This window comes from Pollachius pollachius (genome assembly GCF_949987615.1).
Source record: "Pollachius pollachius genome assembly, chromosome: 11".
NCBI classification, from domain to species: domain Eukaryota; kingdom Metazoa; phylum Chordata; class Actinopteri; order Gadiformes; family Gadidae; genus Pollachius; species Pollachius pollachius.
In genome coordinates this window covers 13,885,523-13,903,571 of record NC_136944.1, presented here as the reverse complement: position 1 = coordinate 13,903,571, position 18,049 = coordinate 13,885,523, and the positions used below count along the sequence as shown (strand labels likewise).

The following is an 18,049-nucleotide window of genomic DNA, read 5'->3' as shown; positions in this document are numbered from 1 at the left end:
CTGTATCTTGATGTAATGACTTTGAAAGATTTGACGTCGAGGACAGCATGAAAATGTGTCTATTTCTTTCTCAAGATTTCTTCCTTGTTAATGAATGGAGTTTTTTCTTGCCCTCTTGGGGGTTAGGCTAGGAGGTGTCACATATATGGCCTGTTAAGCCCTTTGAGACTGTAACTGTGATAAAGAGCTATGCAAATAGAATTGAAATGAATCTAATTTAATTTAATCTAATGGAATTGAACTCAATTTAATATTTGCACGGAGTGCCTCTGCTTGGTCTGTTATGCTCACCAGAGTAGCACTGTGTTGTGTTCATCATATCAAACATTTGCTTTCCTCAAGCCGGATCAAGCTTATGGAAGTATGTGGAGTGAAAACGGTTAGGACCATTCTGAGCTGTTATACTGCCAGGCGGCCCAACATCTCAACACCACCAGCCCAACCCAGGGGACGAGGCTGTAAACCAGCCTGAACAAACCCCAGACATACACACACAGGATCACCGGCTCCTGGAGAAACATTGTCAGCTCCCTTATCCTCACACTCTAGCATGGGGCTTTTATTGTGCCCATAAAGTTTATGCACATGTACTGCAATGGCTTCTATGGTAAGATACTGATTAGATGTCTAGCATGGTGCTTTTATTGTGCCCATAAAGTTTATGCACATGAACTGCAATGACTTCTATGGTAAGATACTGATTAGATGTCCCGCTTTTACTGCATCAGATGATCACTCATTCGATCCAAAGTATGTTATTTTTTTCATGTTTAACGTGTTTTTCTTTCTCACCATAGAAAGCCTGGATGTAGCTATGGCCGAGAGACACCAGTTTCTGCAGGCTTGGATTGAGCTGATTCAACAGGCTCTGATACATACACGCACACACACACACACACACACACACACACACACACACACACACACACACACACACACACACACACACACACACACAAAAGCATGTACACTCACACACGCACGCACGCACACACACACACACACACACACACACAGATGAACTTTTAATATGAATAGGCCTCCATTAAAAGGAGATCAAATTGCAAATGTTTATAAATGTAAAAGATAAATATAACATGCATAGAGCACATATGAGCTGAAACAAATTTAGCTTGTTAACTTACAACACATTTATTTCTGAACAAGACAAACAATGTAAAGTCACTTAAATGTGCCGTTTACATAACGTTCTTAAGTTTTGGGCCATGGCACAGGTGCAAGGAAACTACCACTTTTGCGCACGCACCACATTTTTTACAATTTATCCAGTTATCTCACTTCTGTACAGTATGGTTCAGACCCCGACTAGATTGGCCTACACTGAAATATTGTCGTCGCAGCAACTTACAGAGTAGATCTCCAGTGTATCCATGTGGAGCTGCACGTCATTAGGAGACAACATGTCGGATCGGTTGTCGTCAAACTCCCGGGGAAACACTTGGTTTGTTGGCAGGCTCCGAAACACGCGGCAGTCCCCAAAAAAAAGACGCAAAACCTTTAGACTGTTCTCGACCAAGAACGCAGTTTATGGTTTGTGGACTTGGGGTAGGACTTCGAGTGAGTAATCAACACCGTGCGCGCAGTGAAAGAGTGAGGTGAATAATTAACAAGGCAGAAACATGAAAACAATAGCTGCCCAGTGTCTGCTCACATATGGGCTTAGTGAATGTAGGCGTGTTTTTAGGCTACTTTGTGGTAGGTAATAAGGCTACTATAGAACTCTGCACACTAAGGCTATTCGTCGAAAATAAAATAATGAGCAATAACAAAAACGAGTAGACCGGTTTTTGAACTTAAAAGATGACGCAACTTTTTTTTATTCTATAGGCCATATTTTATTCTTGAAGATTTGTGTGTTCACGAATCATAGCTTGCTTATTAAGGAAATCAAAAACACATTAAATTGTTTTTGATTTGTTGGTTTGACAACTGGTGGTTTAGTTAAACTTGTGATAACCTTTATGTTTATATTAGAATATGAAAAAATATCTAGATTAAAACAACTGTTGTCGCCTAGTTAGCCATAGCAGACCCGGGTTGGCAGGCAACAAGGAAAATGCACCGTTGCTTTGAATATTGCTTTTGTTTGGCTGTTATTGCAATAGTGGATCAACCTTATTATTTTATGAGCTAGCAATATCATTATCTTAAATTGTATATATATTTGAGTGCTTTATTCGTGCTGTTATTATTGCCCTAAAGTTTGGTCAACTTAAAATGCAAAGTTCCCTGGAGGCAGAACAATGGGGGGAAACTAATTATTGTTTTCTTGCAAACTCATAAAAGCAACAGCACACATCGGTGGGGACTGGGTTCATAATGATTCGCTCTGCAGCGTCAATCACACACCCACATCTCCGGAACACAAGGACACAATGTGAATGATGATGACCATATTAAATAATGTTGGTATTGAGGATTATGATGATGATGATGATGATGATGATGATGATGATGATGATGATGATTAAAAGGAAATGTTAAAGGAGACATATGTTCCAGACTGTCATTGTGGGTCACCTTCTGATTATTATTTTCTGCGTGTTCGTTTTCGACGTGACTAACGTTGATTTGGTAGCTCTTCTCTTTTCAAACAACATTGAAGTATTTATGACCCGTGAGCTCCAGGATGAACGCTGAAGCCAACAAGATATGAAAGAGAGAGAGAGAGAGAGAGAGGGGGGGGGGGGGGCGAGAAAGAGCGGGAGAGGCTAAAGGCGCGATCATAAAACTCATGCAGCATTTATTTCCGTGAGCCAGCTGAATGAACTGTCGGGTAAAATCGTCCGATAGGTGGCGTCCTTAGCATCCCATGGACATGACAGGAATTTTAAACAACTCTCACATACAGGCACCCACACCCACACCCACACACACACACACACACACACGCACACACACACACACACACACACACTCATGATCACGCACTATCATTCATCATGTTTCATCTCATCTAGAATTTCCTACTATAGCCCCACTTGTTATGTGCGTGATGAGAATATATTACACGAAGGCCCAAATCGCGGCATTTGATACCTTCTTAATGCATAATGCAAATAGTCTCACTAACAACTAAGTTGTCTGTCAGACAAGCATACGTAATACACGCATGACCTATTATTACACATGTTGATGAGACATTAAGGAACATTAAAACCCACTCTCATGTAATCATTACAATTCCCTGTATTCATTATAACTACCATTTTACTCGATCAATAAATGATCAAATCAATCAGCTGTATACTGCGACCGTCTCTCTCACTGCGATGGGTCCGTCACGAAGTCCACTCATCGCGATAGGTGCGTTCATAGCTGTCAAGTTGTCACGATAATAGCAGTACACTTCGATAACCCAGTGCTCACCAACAGCCGGCCTGTCGGGAGAGTGTGATGTATTTACCGTGCTCAGCTGAAGAAGCTGTTCCAGTGCCATTCTCGTAGGCCTACATCATATAGTGCCCTGTTATAGTCATAGCGTCGTATCTTGAACCTGCTTGTGAGACACGAGTGCATGGCGGAATTTATGAAAAGCCCCTTTTTCTCACACACATACCATGCTTTGTACCGCTATAGCTGTCAGTGCGCGTTAGTGTGCGCGTGTGTATTTGCGTGTGCGTGTATTTGATTTGAAAGAAAGACACACACACACGCACGCACATCCATACACAAACACACCCAAACCCACAAGTGCGTGTGGGTGTGGGTGAGTATGGATGTTTGTGTGTGTGTGTGTGTGTGTGTGTGTGTGTGTGTGTGTGTGTGTGTGTGTGTGTGTGTGTGGGGGGGGGGGGGGGGGGGGTGTGTGGGTGTGTGGGTGTGTGTGTGTGTGTGTGTGTGCGCGCGCCTGCAAACGCACGCAAACCACCTACAATGCAATCAGTGTCTCGAGCTGCTGTCGGGCCGTCCCAAGAGGAGCCCTGGACTTGAGTTATGACGGACATAACTCTGCTGCCCGCGGGGTTAGGCTAAGCCATGCGGATGATGATCTTTTTTGAAATAAAAAAGAAATAAAAAGATATTTCTCTGTGGATAGTGGGGGGAAAGTATGAAAGCGTGTCTAATATAAGTAACGGAAAGAACGAACCTAGTCTATAGAAGTATCTCTCACTCTCGCTCTCTCTCTCTCTCTCTCTCTCGCTCTCTCTCTCTCTCTCTCTCTCTCTCTCTCTCTCTCTTTCTCTCTCTCTAACATTATCGCTCGCTCTCTCTCTCTCCCTCCCTCTCTCTCTCTCTCTCTCTCTCTCTCTCTATCTCTTCATCTCTCTCTCTCTCTCTCTCTCTCTCGCTCGCAGTAAAAGCATGCGCGAGCGACTGAAGGCTTCTGAGCGGACAGACTGGATGATTTATATCGACTCGGTATGAGAGAAACGATCTTAGGCTCACGGTAAGGATTGTTGATCCACTGCAACTGGCTGAAAACTATACGTACAGAGGAAGATACAGGGAAAAGCAGGAAGAACGCCGTTTCATAGCAGGAAAGAGCAAAAACGGCTTCTTTATATCCAGGAGATTGGATATTTCTTCCTGAAATCAGTGGCTTTACACCGTTCCATTTTTATCTTTTCATTTCTAATTCTCGATCGTTCCCACCGCCAAACTGAAGTTCATCGTTGTGATCTTGGCCGCCGGGATGGTGGCCTTCATTGGAGCAGTTATCTGTATCATCGCCGCCGTGCACACCGGATCGTCTAAGGTTGTACCACACCAGCAGACGGCGGCGGACAACCAGTCGCTGTATGCGCAATCCGTCGCTCAGACCACGGCGTCGCGGGGCTCCGTGGCCCGGGCCGGACCGCTGGTCGGAGCTCTCCATGGTTCTGAAACCCCACAGTCGGAGACGCCGACGTTCAAGGCGGGACTCGGGGTCACTGGACTCACCGGACACGACCCGAGGGTCAGTCGACTCATCTGTACGCCGATCCCCGCGGGAGAGTGCGACCCGAGAAACTTTAATCAACAAGCTGCGGACGAGCCGTTGTCGCTGTCTGCGACCGCGGAGGGGAACCTCCGAACCGCCGCCGAAGAGCTACGACAGACCGTCCAGCAGCAGGAAGACCAGATCAGCACCGATCAGCGGACTATAAGGGAGCTATCGGGTAAGCTGACGGATTGTGAGAGGGAGCAAGGCGGCCGCATCATTTCGGAGAGGCGCGGGAGTGTGGCGGGGATGCTGGGGGCTAAAGGTGGTGCCACTGCCGCGGCCGTTGGGGAGAAGGGGCAACATGACCGGATCATGGTGCGGGACAGCCCGGCTTCTGCCCCCGACAGTGTCCACCTGCTCACCGGCCGGGCTGTGGACGAACTGGAGCAGGCGATCACTCAGCTCAAAGATCGCATAGAGAAGCTAGAGGTAGGTGTTTCTAGTCTAGTTTCAAGGTTAGAATACGGAGAAAACAAAGTCCTTAGGCCTACTCTATATTGAGTTCAGAAATAACTAAATAATCATGTTCGTATGGTTCCCTTGAAAAGCCACTTCATATCGTGACAAAGCTTGGAAACCCTTCATGAAAGTAAATATTAATATTCATGAGTTTTTGCGGGTATTAACATCAGTGCGAGTGTCCCCACTGAGCTGGCGCTAAACACATCTCTGTCGCTTGGCAGGCCATGTTACGAACCCCCCCCCCCCCACACACACACACACACACACACACACAAACACACCTCCCCCCATTCTCAGTCGTATGAGCTCTGTAATGAAACAGGGGTATTTCCACTTTGATAAGGAGCACTGTGTGTGTGGGGGGGGGGATTGTGTTTGATGTTGTTCTGCATTTGTGTTCCTGTGTTTGTTTGTGTGTGTGTGTGTGTGTGTGTGTGTGTGTGTGTGTGTGTGTGTGTGCGCGTGCCCTGCCATGTGTAAGAGTGTGTATGTGTGTGTGTTTACTGTGTGAATGTGTGTGCATATGTAAGAGCGTGCGTGTGTATGTGTTTGTGTAAATGTGTGTGTGTGTGTGTGTTTTTTTCTGTGTGTGTGTGTGTGCATTTGCGTGTATATGTGTGTATGTGTGTGCTTGCGTGTCTATCTAATGTGCCATTGATTGCTCTTTCTGCTCAGTGTTTCCTCAGTGTTCCCGCTACACCAGCGAATCATTGGCCAGCCGCTCTGAGAAACCAGGGAGGGTGGAGGGTAGGAAATAGAGCTAGAGGGGGAGGAAGGAAATGAATAGGTGAAGGTGGAGGCTAGAGAAGTGGAAGGTGTGGCGCAGCGAATGCGTAGCGTTCTGAAAATATAACGGAGCAATCTCAGGCACAGGGGTACGAGAGACGGTTTTAGCTCAGCAGATAGCATCAATAATTCACACAGTTTACTGAGACACACACACACACACGTGTGTGACGTCTCCATTGGTGCCTATTATGTAGGACAGGTTGTAGAGGTGCTTTCCTATATTCTTTCTGTTGAATATATAACTTGGAATGAAAATAGAAAACGGGGGTGGCAATCCGAAGACTGACTGACACATGTCTATGCCTTACACACCTTTGGTTTCTGAAATATAGATATCTTTATTGAGCCATACGTTAGCCATCGTACCTACCATGCTCACCAGAGTGGCGTATACGGCTACACCCTAAATCCATACCATACCTCTGCCTTACCCCCAAAACTTCTATGTCATACATTACATATCAAGTTGCAGGGGGTTGCATGAAAAGTGCTTTGAAAGCAACAAATGATTTGATTCAAAACTAAATCGAAACACCACTACAATATCTATACCGTATAACTAATACATACTTCAGTCAATCTATGTCATACACCTTCACCTTACATCTATAACTAGTCTATAACTAATCTATAATCTATAGCTTGACAGTGTACAGTCTACCTTTCTGCTATAATAGTTAGCGGTTTTTTTATAGGGATCGTCAATGGTGCTGGTGTGATCGTTTTAGGATATTCCTGGTTGGATTTGTGAATACTGTCGCTTTAGAAACCAAATAGTCTCACTAAACAGTGGTTTAATAATCTAAAGTCTAACAGAAAACCAACTCAAATCTGGGTGTACAGGAGTTTTCATTTTCATTTCCTCTAGTTTTGACCTATCATGTTGCTGGAGGCAAGAATACGTTTGTAATTATTATTACAAACAGTCTATTAACAGCGAACATAAACTCGGCCGGCACGGGTGAATGGTAAAAAGTGTCTGTAAAGGTTTCAAATAAACACAGTGTAGAATGGTAACTGTAGAAAAACAAAAATAAAAATACCTTTCTTCAGGCTTCATCCGTATGCGTGAGATGAGATTCTCTTCAATAGAATGTATCCACAACGAAACCGGAACAAGGCGTAATAACTCCAGCCCTTTCAGTTTTGGGTTTCCGGCCTGCGCCACATTCCCCCCCTCCACCCCAGAAGTTCTGCTCTAAGACAGCAGATTAGTAAGCAAGCAACAACAGCAAGCATCTCTAGATTGTAGGTTTCGAGAAATCTTTGTTTTTCTGGCTTTGTTGCTGGAATCAGAAGAGCTGGTACTTTAGTGCTGCAGGGCTTTGTATTTAGACAGGCATGTCTGTTGCTTTAGTGCTACGCGTTACACCAACGCATATGGTGTGTTTGGGATTTATTTAGCACTCGTCTGAGAGGGCCTGGGGTCATACGAACACAGTGATTATATATAAAAATACAGATATGATTATTCTATAATGAACCTGATCCAGGTCACATCACCTATTGTTAACATTTCAGTGTTGGAATTTGTCTCTGACACTCACATATTTGATGTCAGGTTGGGTAAGATTATTTGTATTATTTGTCTATGTTTCTCTGTTATACTATGGGAAGGAAGAAGTAAGAATGTCTGCAACAGAGGATTGAAAACTGCACATTTCTTAAGCGTTCTTAGAAATTCTGAAATCAAATAATGCAGATGTACAGTTATGACTTACATGCATGCTGAAACAAGACCGTTCAATTGTTAACATATGACGCATGTAGGGTAGATTCATATACAGATATATAGTATATATGAGATCTTCAGAATGATCTTTGCAGCTTTTTACACTGCATTCACTAGCAATTCATGAGTACCTTCATGTGTACACTTCAGATATGCTGCATTACCAATGATAATAACTATTGCACTCTGAATACACACACACAAACACACACACACACACAGTAGGCTTCGGATACAAAGTTGGGTCTGGCGGTTGATACTGGGCAATATAAAAGCATAGGGAACAAGCTGAGTCAATTGATTTAATATCCCCTGTCTACATCTTCTCCTCCTTTCATCAGCTGTGTTTCAGTGTGCCTATCAATAAGCCATTTGTTTGTTTGCGTGGGAGCATGCAAAGGAAATCTCCTCTCTTTATATACCCCCGGTGGATCTGCCCCGTGGCGATCACTGATTAGTTTCTTGTGGTGTCTTTACCGATGCATAATTTATGGGATGTTAATTGAGACAAAGCTCATCCGGAGACAGTATTGCTCACCTTAATAGCGGTCGCATTCATTAGTCAGTCTCGCATCTAGGTTGGCTGTACTTGTCTTTAGAGACTCTGTGATTTGTTAATTTCCTGTACATGTCCTGATCCTATAGGCTCTGTTGAGGGCTAATTAAATTCCCTGTAACACCTGAAGCAGGAAAGCCTTCCTGTTTTCCTGAAGGGAATGTCTGTATATAGTCTTTCATATAAATACACAATAACAAATATAGGCGCTGTATATTATCACTGTACAGTGGAGATTGTAGGAAGTTTTAGGGGCCGAGGAGTTTTCAAAGATTGGACGATTTTGAATCTTCTTCTCCTCATCATCACAGGCGTTATGTAGTCAACCCTTAAATAGCACAGCAAGTCTCACTCATAACTTTTCATCACAATGTGAAGGTCTAGTAAAGGTAGCCTACTTTTGTGCAAAGACAGACAGACAGAAACCAAAGTCAAGCTACAATTTTACAGCTGTTACAACAACCCTTGCATTTATGTTGCCTTTGGGGATTTTAAATTGAAAATTACACAGCCATTTAGATTTTTTGTAGTTGCCAAAATTATGCATGATACACCATTAGTTGGGGTAAGCACTTGTTAAATGTCCAGAGAAATTGTAGTTTATAAATCAAAGTAAAAAGGTAAAAAGTTTAACTTGTATCTGAAAGACATATTGAAAATCCAACGGCAGAGATGTAAACGGTAATCACTTAAATAAATGTGGCAGCAAGACCTAATTAGACAAGTTGTATTGATGCACAGCTCTGATCAGTGTTGTAAAACATCTATCACTATGACTTTTCACTATTTATTCATTAAGTAGACAATTAAGATTAGTTATTTTGGGGGTTTGAAAGAGTAGGGTTAGAAGGTTTTATTACTTATGATTAATAACTATTATAATTCGATCCACCTTTGCTGCAGTCAGACATCGGCCCATTACCCCAAAACCAAACAACGGACACCAACAGCTCCAGGGCAACGGTCGTGGACGACAGCCCAGGGACCCTCTCCGGGACTGGGCATGGAGAAGCCGACGGTGTGGGTGGTGGAGGACGCTGGGCTGTGGGGGACCTGGAGGGCCAGCTGGAGAGGAAGGTGGAGCTTCTGGAGAAAGAGAGGAAAGCCCTGAGGATGGAGACAGAGAAGCACCGCCATGACATTGACCAGGGCCTCCATCGGCTCCAACTCCGCCTGGCAGGCCTGGAGCACGGTGAGGGGGGAGGCGGGGTGTTGTAGGGGGGTTATAGAAAGAGAGAGAGAGAGCGAGAGAGAGAGAGCGAGAGAGAGAGAGAGAGAGAGAGAGAGAGAGAGAGAGAGAGAGAGAGAGAGAGAGAGAGAGACTACAACAAAGTAAAAAGGATTATACTCTTTTGACTTGACTGTTACAATAAATTGCTTAATAAGAGTATAAATAAACAGCCGGCCGGCTGAATTATATTCATGAACCAGGAAGCCTGCAGCTCACTTTAATATTTCCAAACATGTCCAAATGATCAACAGAACTTTTATGAGTATAACCAATGTTTTCTGGGGACGACAACAGTAGCATTGATGAAGAGAGCGATCATATCCACCACAGCCACATCGGAGGGAGAGAATATAATAGTTTGGCTTGTCTACATTCTACATTCTGTTTCCTGTTATCTACATTCTGAATGATTAAAAGTAATAGTAAAGCACCACATAAGAATACCCTTGTTAAATAAGTAAGTAATTGAATGCATTTTTTGTGGAATGAAGTAAATAATGAATCGCTGTGCAGACCAGCGACGAACAAAAAAAGTCACGGTTATAACTTTAAAGAGAAAGCAAGAGAGAGAAATTAGTGAAAACCGAACGCTTTAATTCCTTTCTGAATTAATTATTGAACCCTCATGTTGAACACTCCTGACATTATTTATTCAGGCTAGACACAGACTTATAGGTCAGAACATAAAGTCATAGATTACTCTTACGTCTTTTCTTAGTTCAAGTTCATACCTTGACATGCTGGGTAATTTATCCTCCGATTTGAAAGAGTCTAGATCAGAAAGATTACGAAAGTGGGGGAAAAACTATATCAGATATAAATGTGAAGAAAGATCAGAGGTTGGTGGAGGAGGAGGAGGAGGAGGAGGAGGAGGAGGAGGGTGTACGGAGGGTGCAGGCCGTAGAACTGAACAAGGGAAGGTAGCGTTAAGCTACAGCTCGAGTTTAACAAGGGAATCCGTGACCTCTTCATCTTGTATTTCTTTATTACATCTCCTCTCTTAACTCCGTTTCCCACTCTCTCCTCCTGTTCCTGCCTCACTCCTCGTCCCTCTCTCCCCAACCCCAGGCTCCTCCTCGTCACCTCCGTCCTTCCCAGAGGGTTTCCGGGTATCGTTCCCATCCCGGACCAACTACATGTATGCCCGGGTAAGGGCCAGCCTGCCCCAGCTGAGGGCCATCACCGCCTGCATGTGGCTGCGCTCCACGGAGGAGAGGGGGCCCGCAGGCACCCCACTGTCCTACGCTGTCCCGGGGCAGTCCAACGAGCTGGTGCTCCTACAGGGTCCCCGCTCAGCCCTGGAGCTGCTCATCAATGACAAGGTACCGGGAGAGGACCGATGAAGGCGGGGATTAGAGGACCAATGGATCAGTGAATCTGTGTCAAATAATAATGTGTGAATTATTGATTGAGTAAATTAATGAGTGAAATTGTGAATTAATGAATGTGAATGATGTATGAATTAATGCGTGGGTCAAATAGTGAATGGGTGAATGAGTAAAGAAGAAAGGCCAAAATCTTTCTGTCTTCGAATGAGTGAATCTGTGAAATAGTGACAGAGGGACTGAGTGAAAGAGTAAATGAGAAGAAAAGTAACCAACTAGTGGACCAGTGAAACAGTGAAGGAACGTAGGCAAACACAAAATCACATAAATCATCAAAAGAGCCAAATTATGTTTTTCAAATCCCAGTAGATGTTGATCATCCATGAATTGTTCTCTCGTTGATCATGTGACTTGTAATTATGCATTGTGGGGTAAAGAGAGAACGTGTGTGTGTGTGTGTGTGTGTGTGTGTGTGTGTGTGTGTGTGTGTGTGTGTGTGTCTTTGTGTGTATATGAGTGTGTGACTGTGTCTGACAGGGTCTAGCAACATGGGAATGTTGAATTAATGCGTGCGATGATGAATGGGCAAAGTCCCAGAATGGTTCCTACTTTTAGTGGAACTGAATGTATTTTTAGAAAGGTTTCTTCCACCCAAATATCCTTTGTTCTGATTAAACATTGATAACTACCACCTATTGTGTATGAATACCAGCACACTCCGACACCGATAGTTTCCGACAGTATTTGTGAAAAAGAAAACAGCATGCGGCTGCCTGAGCAGAATTCATATGCAGGATATATTTCATGAAGATGGAATAAATAACCAGTTTAGCGGACAAGCTAAACTGCTCATGCCGTCTAAGCGGACATTTACATGAGGCTGGACATCCTCCTGCCTCATACATATTCAAAGCAGAATCCCGTGAGGTAGGAAAGAGATTATTTAGTTGTGGTCGAGGTGCTCTCCAGATCTGCCTTGACTTGGAGGACTTCTGAATTTAATACTCTTTTTGCAAACCAATACCCGACTCGACCTTGACACACAGTGTCGACGGTCGGCCCTCGGTCGACGTCGGGCCATCGGTGAGCGTCCGTGGCCCTAGTTTGTGCAGGGTTTCTGCTTGTTTTCTATGGCCCTTGTCTGCTGTTATTCCAACCATTCAACATCTTTAATCAAGGGCGGAGGTGGTCGACGAGAGAATAGTTCTGATTTGCTGTTCAGCTTGAGCGAACATGTGCCTTAAAATTGAAACGGAATTGAGCAAATCAGACTCACGACTTTGCCATGCTGTTCTCTGAACAGGGCACGCACAAAAACATTGTCTAATTTTCCACTTCATCTCCTCTGATCATTCATCATGTTCACATATTCTCTATTTCAAGGTGCTAAATTATGAAACCTACTGAGCGATAGTTGTGCGAAATGGTAGGCAAACGCTGCCTTGTTTCATGTCTGTTTACATCCACAGTTCTAGGTGTTCAGGTGTCCCAGTCTTGCATGACAAACACAGACTACCGGCACCTTCTGAAAGGGAGAGTTATCTCTTCTCACGCAGGAGCAGACCGTATGAACTAGTTGGCTGTTGGCTGTAGTCTTTGCGGTGTGTTTAAGTGCAATTATTTTGCCAACACATGGGCGACAGGGAGGTGACGAAACAGTCAGCCTTTATCACGGCTAGTCCTTTGACATCGGTTTGGTGTGTCAGGGCTTTTAAACCAATCGTTTGATGTGGAAAAATGTCTCACGGCTATTATAACTGCCCTGGCAACGGTTTCATCTGTACTTATCGTTGTTGGCATAAACGCTGTTTTTGTTGTTGTTGGTGGTTGTAGTTATTATGGTGACTGTGATCCATATCACAATCAAACTCATCATCATCATTTTAAGCAAATATCATGTCATAATACATCCAAATATAACAAGAAAAGGCTTTGAGTTAACAACAAGTAGCAACTGACATACCAAACTATAGAATGTAATATGAACCGTTCGATAATTTAAAAAAATATATATCATGATAAGGGGGCAGGAGAGCAAGGGTGTTTTGACTCCGAGCTGAGCTCAGTTTCTGGGTTCAAACCCCAATTATTGCATGTAGGCACCCTTTAGCAAGATGCCATAGCCCCCTACTCCTTAATGAAGAAATAGTAGCATATATATATATATATATATCCAAATATATCCAAACATAGACAAAGATAACCCTTTTCTATCCAGTCGCCCTGTTTTAACCCGATCCATATTCTTCCCTCCCCTCCCACAGGTGGCCCAGCTGCCGCTGAACCTTACCCGAGGCAGCTGGCAGCACATGTGTGTGAGCTGGAGCCAGAAGGGCGGAGCTTGGCAGGCCTACCAGGGAGGGAGGCTGAAGGGGGAGGGGCACGGCCTGGCCCCTGGACATCACCTCCGGGCTGGGGGGCAGCTGGTCCTGGGGCAGGAGCAGGTGAGGAGGGGGGAGGACGAACAGCCGTAAGAGGGAAAGCTGAAGTGAGGGGGTTAACGAGTGAGAGACAGAAGGAGTGAAAGACGGAGGAGGTGAATAACGGTGAAAGGGTTGAACAGTGTGAGAGATTAATATGGTGAAAGAGCAAGAGGGTGAATGGGTGAACGAGTGTATGAGTAATTGAATGAATAATTTAACTGAAAATATGATTCAATGAAGGGAGGACTGCAAAAACATTATTGCTGCAGTCGGCCAGTTGAAATATGTTGGAAATATAAACCAACTATATTAATATAGAGAGTGATTGCCCTGTGAATGCCCTGAATGACTCAGTGTCACATACGTGCATGTGTTTATGATGATAAATTAAATGGCCATGGAGACCATACTTGCTAGAGGCTGGACCACTTTAGTGTGTGTGTGTGTGTGTGTGTGTGTGTGTGTGTGAGTGTGTGTGTGTGTGTGTGTGTGTGTGTGTGTGTGTGTGTGTGTGTGTGTGTGTGTGTGTGTGTGTGTGTGTATAGCCGGTGGTGTGCAGCTGCAGCCTTAGCATTCCCCTTCATCTCAGATCAGAGTTCTGAGAATAGTCTTTTATGCCTCTCTAATTATCTCAAACATGTTCACCACCAGCCCTTCTCTGAACTCCACTGAGTTTCCACTAACACTCTTACACTACCACCAACACTACCACCGTCACCACCTCAACAACCTTACAAACTTCACCTCTCTCTTTCGCCCTCACGCTCCCTTCCACTACCACCACCGCTATCTCATCCTCACCACCACCACCACCACCACCGCTATCTCATCCTCACCACCACCACCACCACCGCTCCTCTAACCCACTCACCCGCCCCCCCCCTCCACACACACACACACACCCCCCTAACCAGCTCTCTATTCTCCACAATCTCCACCCCCAGGACTCGCTGGGCGGGGGTTTTGACTCAACCCAGGCACTGGTGGGGGAGCTGGCCCAGGTGGGCGTCTGGGACCGGGTGCTTACCCCTGGCCAGGTGGCGGGTCTGGCCCGCTGTGGGCGTGTGGCGCAGGGCAGCCTGACCAGCTGGACGGAGAGGGAGGTGGAGGTCCACGGAGGAGCCACCAAACACCCCGGGGAGCCCTGCAGTAAACATAGCCGGAGCTCCCAGTGAGCGACCGGAGGGGGGAGACGAGAGCGATGTGTAGGGGAAAGGTATTGCCAAGTGTTTCATTAGCCCCCCCCCCCCCCCCGCCCCACCTCCCAGTGTGAGAAGAGAAGTCCCACCTCCCAGTGTGTTATTTAAAGACAAACTTAACAAAATAATTTCATCTAAAGCCATAGATGGAAGAATAGTTCAAAATAATTACTGGCTCATCTGATCCCTGCTTGGGTCTTGTAGTGTAACAGTTACAGGAATTATTATGATTAGGGCATCGTCGTGCTGTGAGCCTATTGGACAAAGGGTTTGTATGTTAAATTCTGCTGGGAGCCTTTTGGATAGAAAGTTTGTCATTCAAATCACACTGGGAGCCTACTGGACACAGATCTTGTTTATCAAATCATGCTGGGAGTTTATTCGACACAAGAAAGGCCATTTAAGTATGGCTGAGCTAGCTTAAAAAAACAAGGGCTAAAGCACAGTGTGAGCGTTAGCCATTTAACAAACCACTCACACGTACACACTAACACACAAACACACACAAAGAATTAGCATTGTGCTAGTTCCCAGGCTGGACTTCACTTCACCTTCCCATGTCGGAGGCGCAGCAGAGATGAAGGGGTTTCGTGAAGGAGGTGTGTGGGTATTGCATATTGATGGTGGGGAGAGGGAGAGCCAATAGTGGGAGAGAGGGTGGTTGTAATTCAAGGAGAGAACAGTCGTTATTCATGTGAGAATACGATGAGAAACACAGAACAGCGTGAGAGTTTTTCGCAAAGATAAGCCAAAAAGACGGGAGAAGAGAGGAGGAGGAGGTGGTGTAGGAAAAAGAGAAGAAGAGGAAGAGTAGGAGGAGGAGGAGGAGGAGGAAAGGTTATAGTATAAATATATGGATTCAGTTGGTAGCTGGCAGACTAATAGACTTCAAAAAAAATAAAAAATCTCTGCATTTGTTTTCCATTTTTGCCCAGTATATTTAGATATGTGTCATGATTGCCACTCCATATCTTTCTGCTATTATGGCGAGAGCGGGCATTTGGCCCAATTTTGCAATTCGTGTCTCAATCTAAAATAAGGCTTAGTGATTCGTGCTGCCTATGAGGCCGCTAGTTGCAGAGTGGAGAGGTAGTGGTCTTGCCAGGTCTCAGCACCACACACTATCTGGAACGAAGGACTTGAAGTGTGAGGTTATTACACTCCTCTTCGAGGCAAACAAAAGTATAATATAAAAGTATTTTCGTATGTTTATTTGACACCAAATACAATAAGTTCAATATAATCATCAATTTGCCATATTCGTTCCGAAACTATGGAACACGAGTTTTGCGCTTGAATGAAAACCAACCGACTTCAACACATTCCACCTGTTTTTGAAACGCACTGCAATGTTTCTGATTTTATTTATCTATTTTTGTTAAGTATAGTAATTCATTCGTTTTTCGGTCAAATATTGAACGGTACAGCATCCTCCTGTGCTTCAAATGCAACCATCAAATCTCTTTGTTAACACTTTTCTAACATGTTTTTCTGTTTTATTTTAAGGCTTTTGCTGTCTTGTTTGTGAAAAAAAGTGCCTGTTAGGGTATTCACAGCCATGTACAAATTCACATTGCATACAATCTGATTTATTTTTGCTGCTGGACAAACCCACACTGCTATTCACGATATTTTCTGACTAATTAACCACCAGTAAGGCTATCTCGGGGGAATAAAAAAGAAAATGTTGAAAAAAAAGTAAATGACTCCTAGATTTGCAAAGTGGCAAGGTACTGTTACAGCTGCAACTGGTGCCTAATGAGTGAGTCCACATACGTTGTTTAGCATGTACTTGTACTCCTGAGGGCGTTTTGCATTGTGCTTTGTTGTTAATACGACCCTTTTGGTCGGTATGTATCCTGTCCTTTTCCTTAGGGCTTTAAATGCAGCAGTGTTGTACTTTTTGTATTACTTTGAGGACTAGCTGTCCATTTTTTATTTTCAATATAGACTTTTTTTTTTTGAAGTTTGCATCAGTATGTGATTATTTCTATCTTTGTTTGTAAATGATGCTACTATGTCAGTGTCCCGTGGCTTTGTTGTGTACCGTTTGCCGTATAAGATGCATTGATGATGGCGTATTTCCCACAATCCCGACAAATAAAGGATTTTCAATTATTGAATTTCAGTTCCTCGTTTTTTCTTCGCTCTGCTTCTTGCTGTGTTGTTTCTCCTCCCCCTAGGGTTTACACAATAGGATTTTGTTTTCGTTTACATACGCTGTTGTGTTTACTTATCGTATTTCACGGTTCGGAACACTGGTGTTAGAGTGCTTATCGTTTATGGGGGGACCTTGTTATTAATTGTTGTTCACTTCACCGCCCCTGCAGATATAACATCGCTCTCACAGGCTCTCAAAGTGATGAAGTGTGCAAGATTGCTCTCTCTCTCTCACACACACACACACACACACACACACACACACACACACGGACACACACACACACACTTATATGCATACATTAACATACCTACATGTGTACGCACCCACACACATAAAACAAATCAATGCCTGAGCAAAATATTCAGTAGTGGGTTAATTTAACCCATAACGCCAGCTCTCCTGTCTCTCCTTCTCAACCTGTTGTACTCTTCTCCCCTCCATCCCACACTCTCATCCTCTCTGTGCGTCACAACATGGGTCACTTAGGTTCTCATGTGTGATGGTCAATTCAGTCAAAACATCCCACACACTGCTACTACAGACCTAGTGTAACTGAAAATAACATTTTAAAAACAGTTCAAGGTTTCGATGATGCAAAAATCAGACCTACTTACTAATTAGCAGGGCACCTGCGAATAATAATCCAAGAGGACTTCCAGGAATAATACACTAAGTAAAAGTCTTTTTTGTAATCATGAATGGTTCGAAACAGCATGACTCAACCTAGTTGCTATCATATCATATTACATCACATTCATGTCGTCAATCACATTTTAAACAATCAGATGACCTCAAACAAAATTAAGGGAAATCAACTGCAATCTCCCTTCTAACCTGGAGCCCATAATGTCTGGGAAAAGAGGGTCTTACCAACCCCTGCCCTTCAACAGCTGACTCCCTAGCAGCGGATAAAACCAGGGTTGAGGCACGCTTGTTTCACGCAATCCTCTCTCTCTATAGCATACCTAACCTTTAAGCCCATCCAGGAATCCACATGTGTGTGGCTGAAACATCACAGAACAGCCGGGATCTAACTTGCAAGATACATCTGTGGTTTGTGGGGACATGATAGTTCCGATAAGGTCCTTATGACCCTATTAGGGCCAACACTGTGCATGTAAAACCTCTTATCGCTTACTGGCTCAGCTCTTGATCCATTTTCCCACCAGCCCTGTTCTACTGGGAACCAGATTGTCGCTAGATTTATCTAGATTGCTGTA

The 18,049-nt window shown here is 44.1% G+C and overlaps 2 protein-coding genes across 2 annotated transcripts in view; one reads left to right on the top strand and one right to left on the bottom strand.

Moving 5' to 3' along the window:
• Nucleotides 1-3,460, bottom strand: part of baiap2l2a (BAR/IMD domain containing adaptor protein 2 like 2a) — a gene marked incomplete at both ends in the record, with an annotated part of 14,325 nt that extends 10,865 nt beyond the window's left edge. Inside the window, 5 exon segments of the mRNA XM_079746147.1 lie at nt 793-868; nt 1,370-1,504; nt 1,506-1,586; nt 1,590-1,679; nt 3,428-3,460. Of these exon segments, the coding sequence (XP_079602273.1) occupies nt 793-868; nt 1,370-1,504; nt 1,506-1,586; nt 1,590-1,679; nt 3,428-3,460 (415 nt within the window).
• Nucleotides 3,461-4,657: 1,197 nt separating this feature from the next.
• Nucleotides 4,658-14,641, top strand: nptxra (neuronal pentraxin receptor a; the record flags this gene model as incomplete). Its single annotated transcript, XM_079746942.1, has 5 exons — nt 4,658-5,377; nt 9,391-9,679; nt 10,787-11,040; nt 13,308-13,487; nt 14,411-14,641. The coding sequence occupies 5 exons, from the start codon at nt 4,658-4,660 to the stop codon at nt 14,639-14,641; spliced, it is 1,674 nt and encodes a 557-aa protein (XP_079603068.1).
• Nucleotides 14,642-18,049: the final 3,408 nt, after the last annotated feature.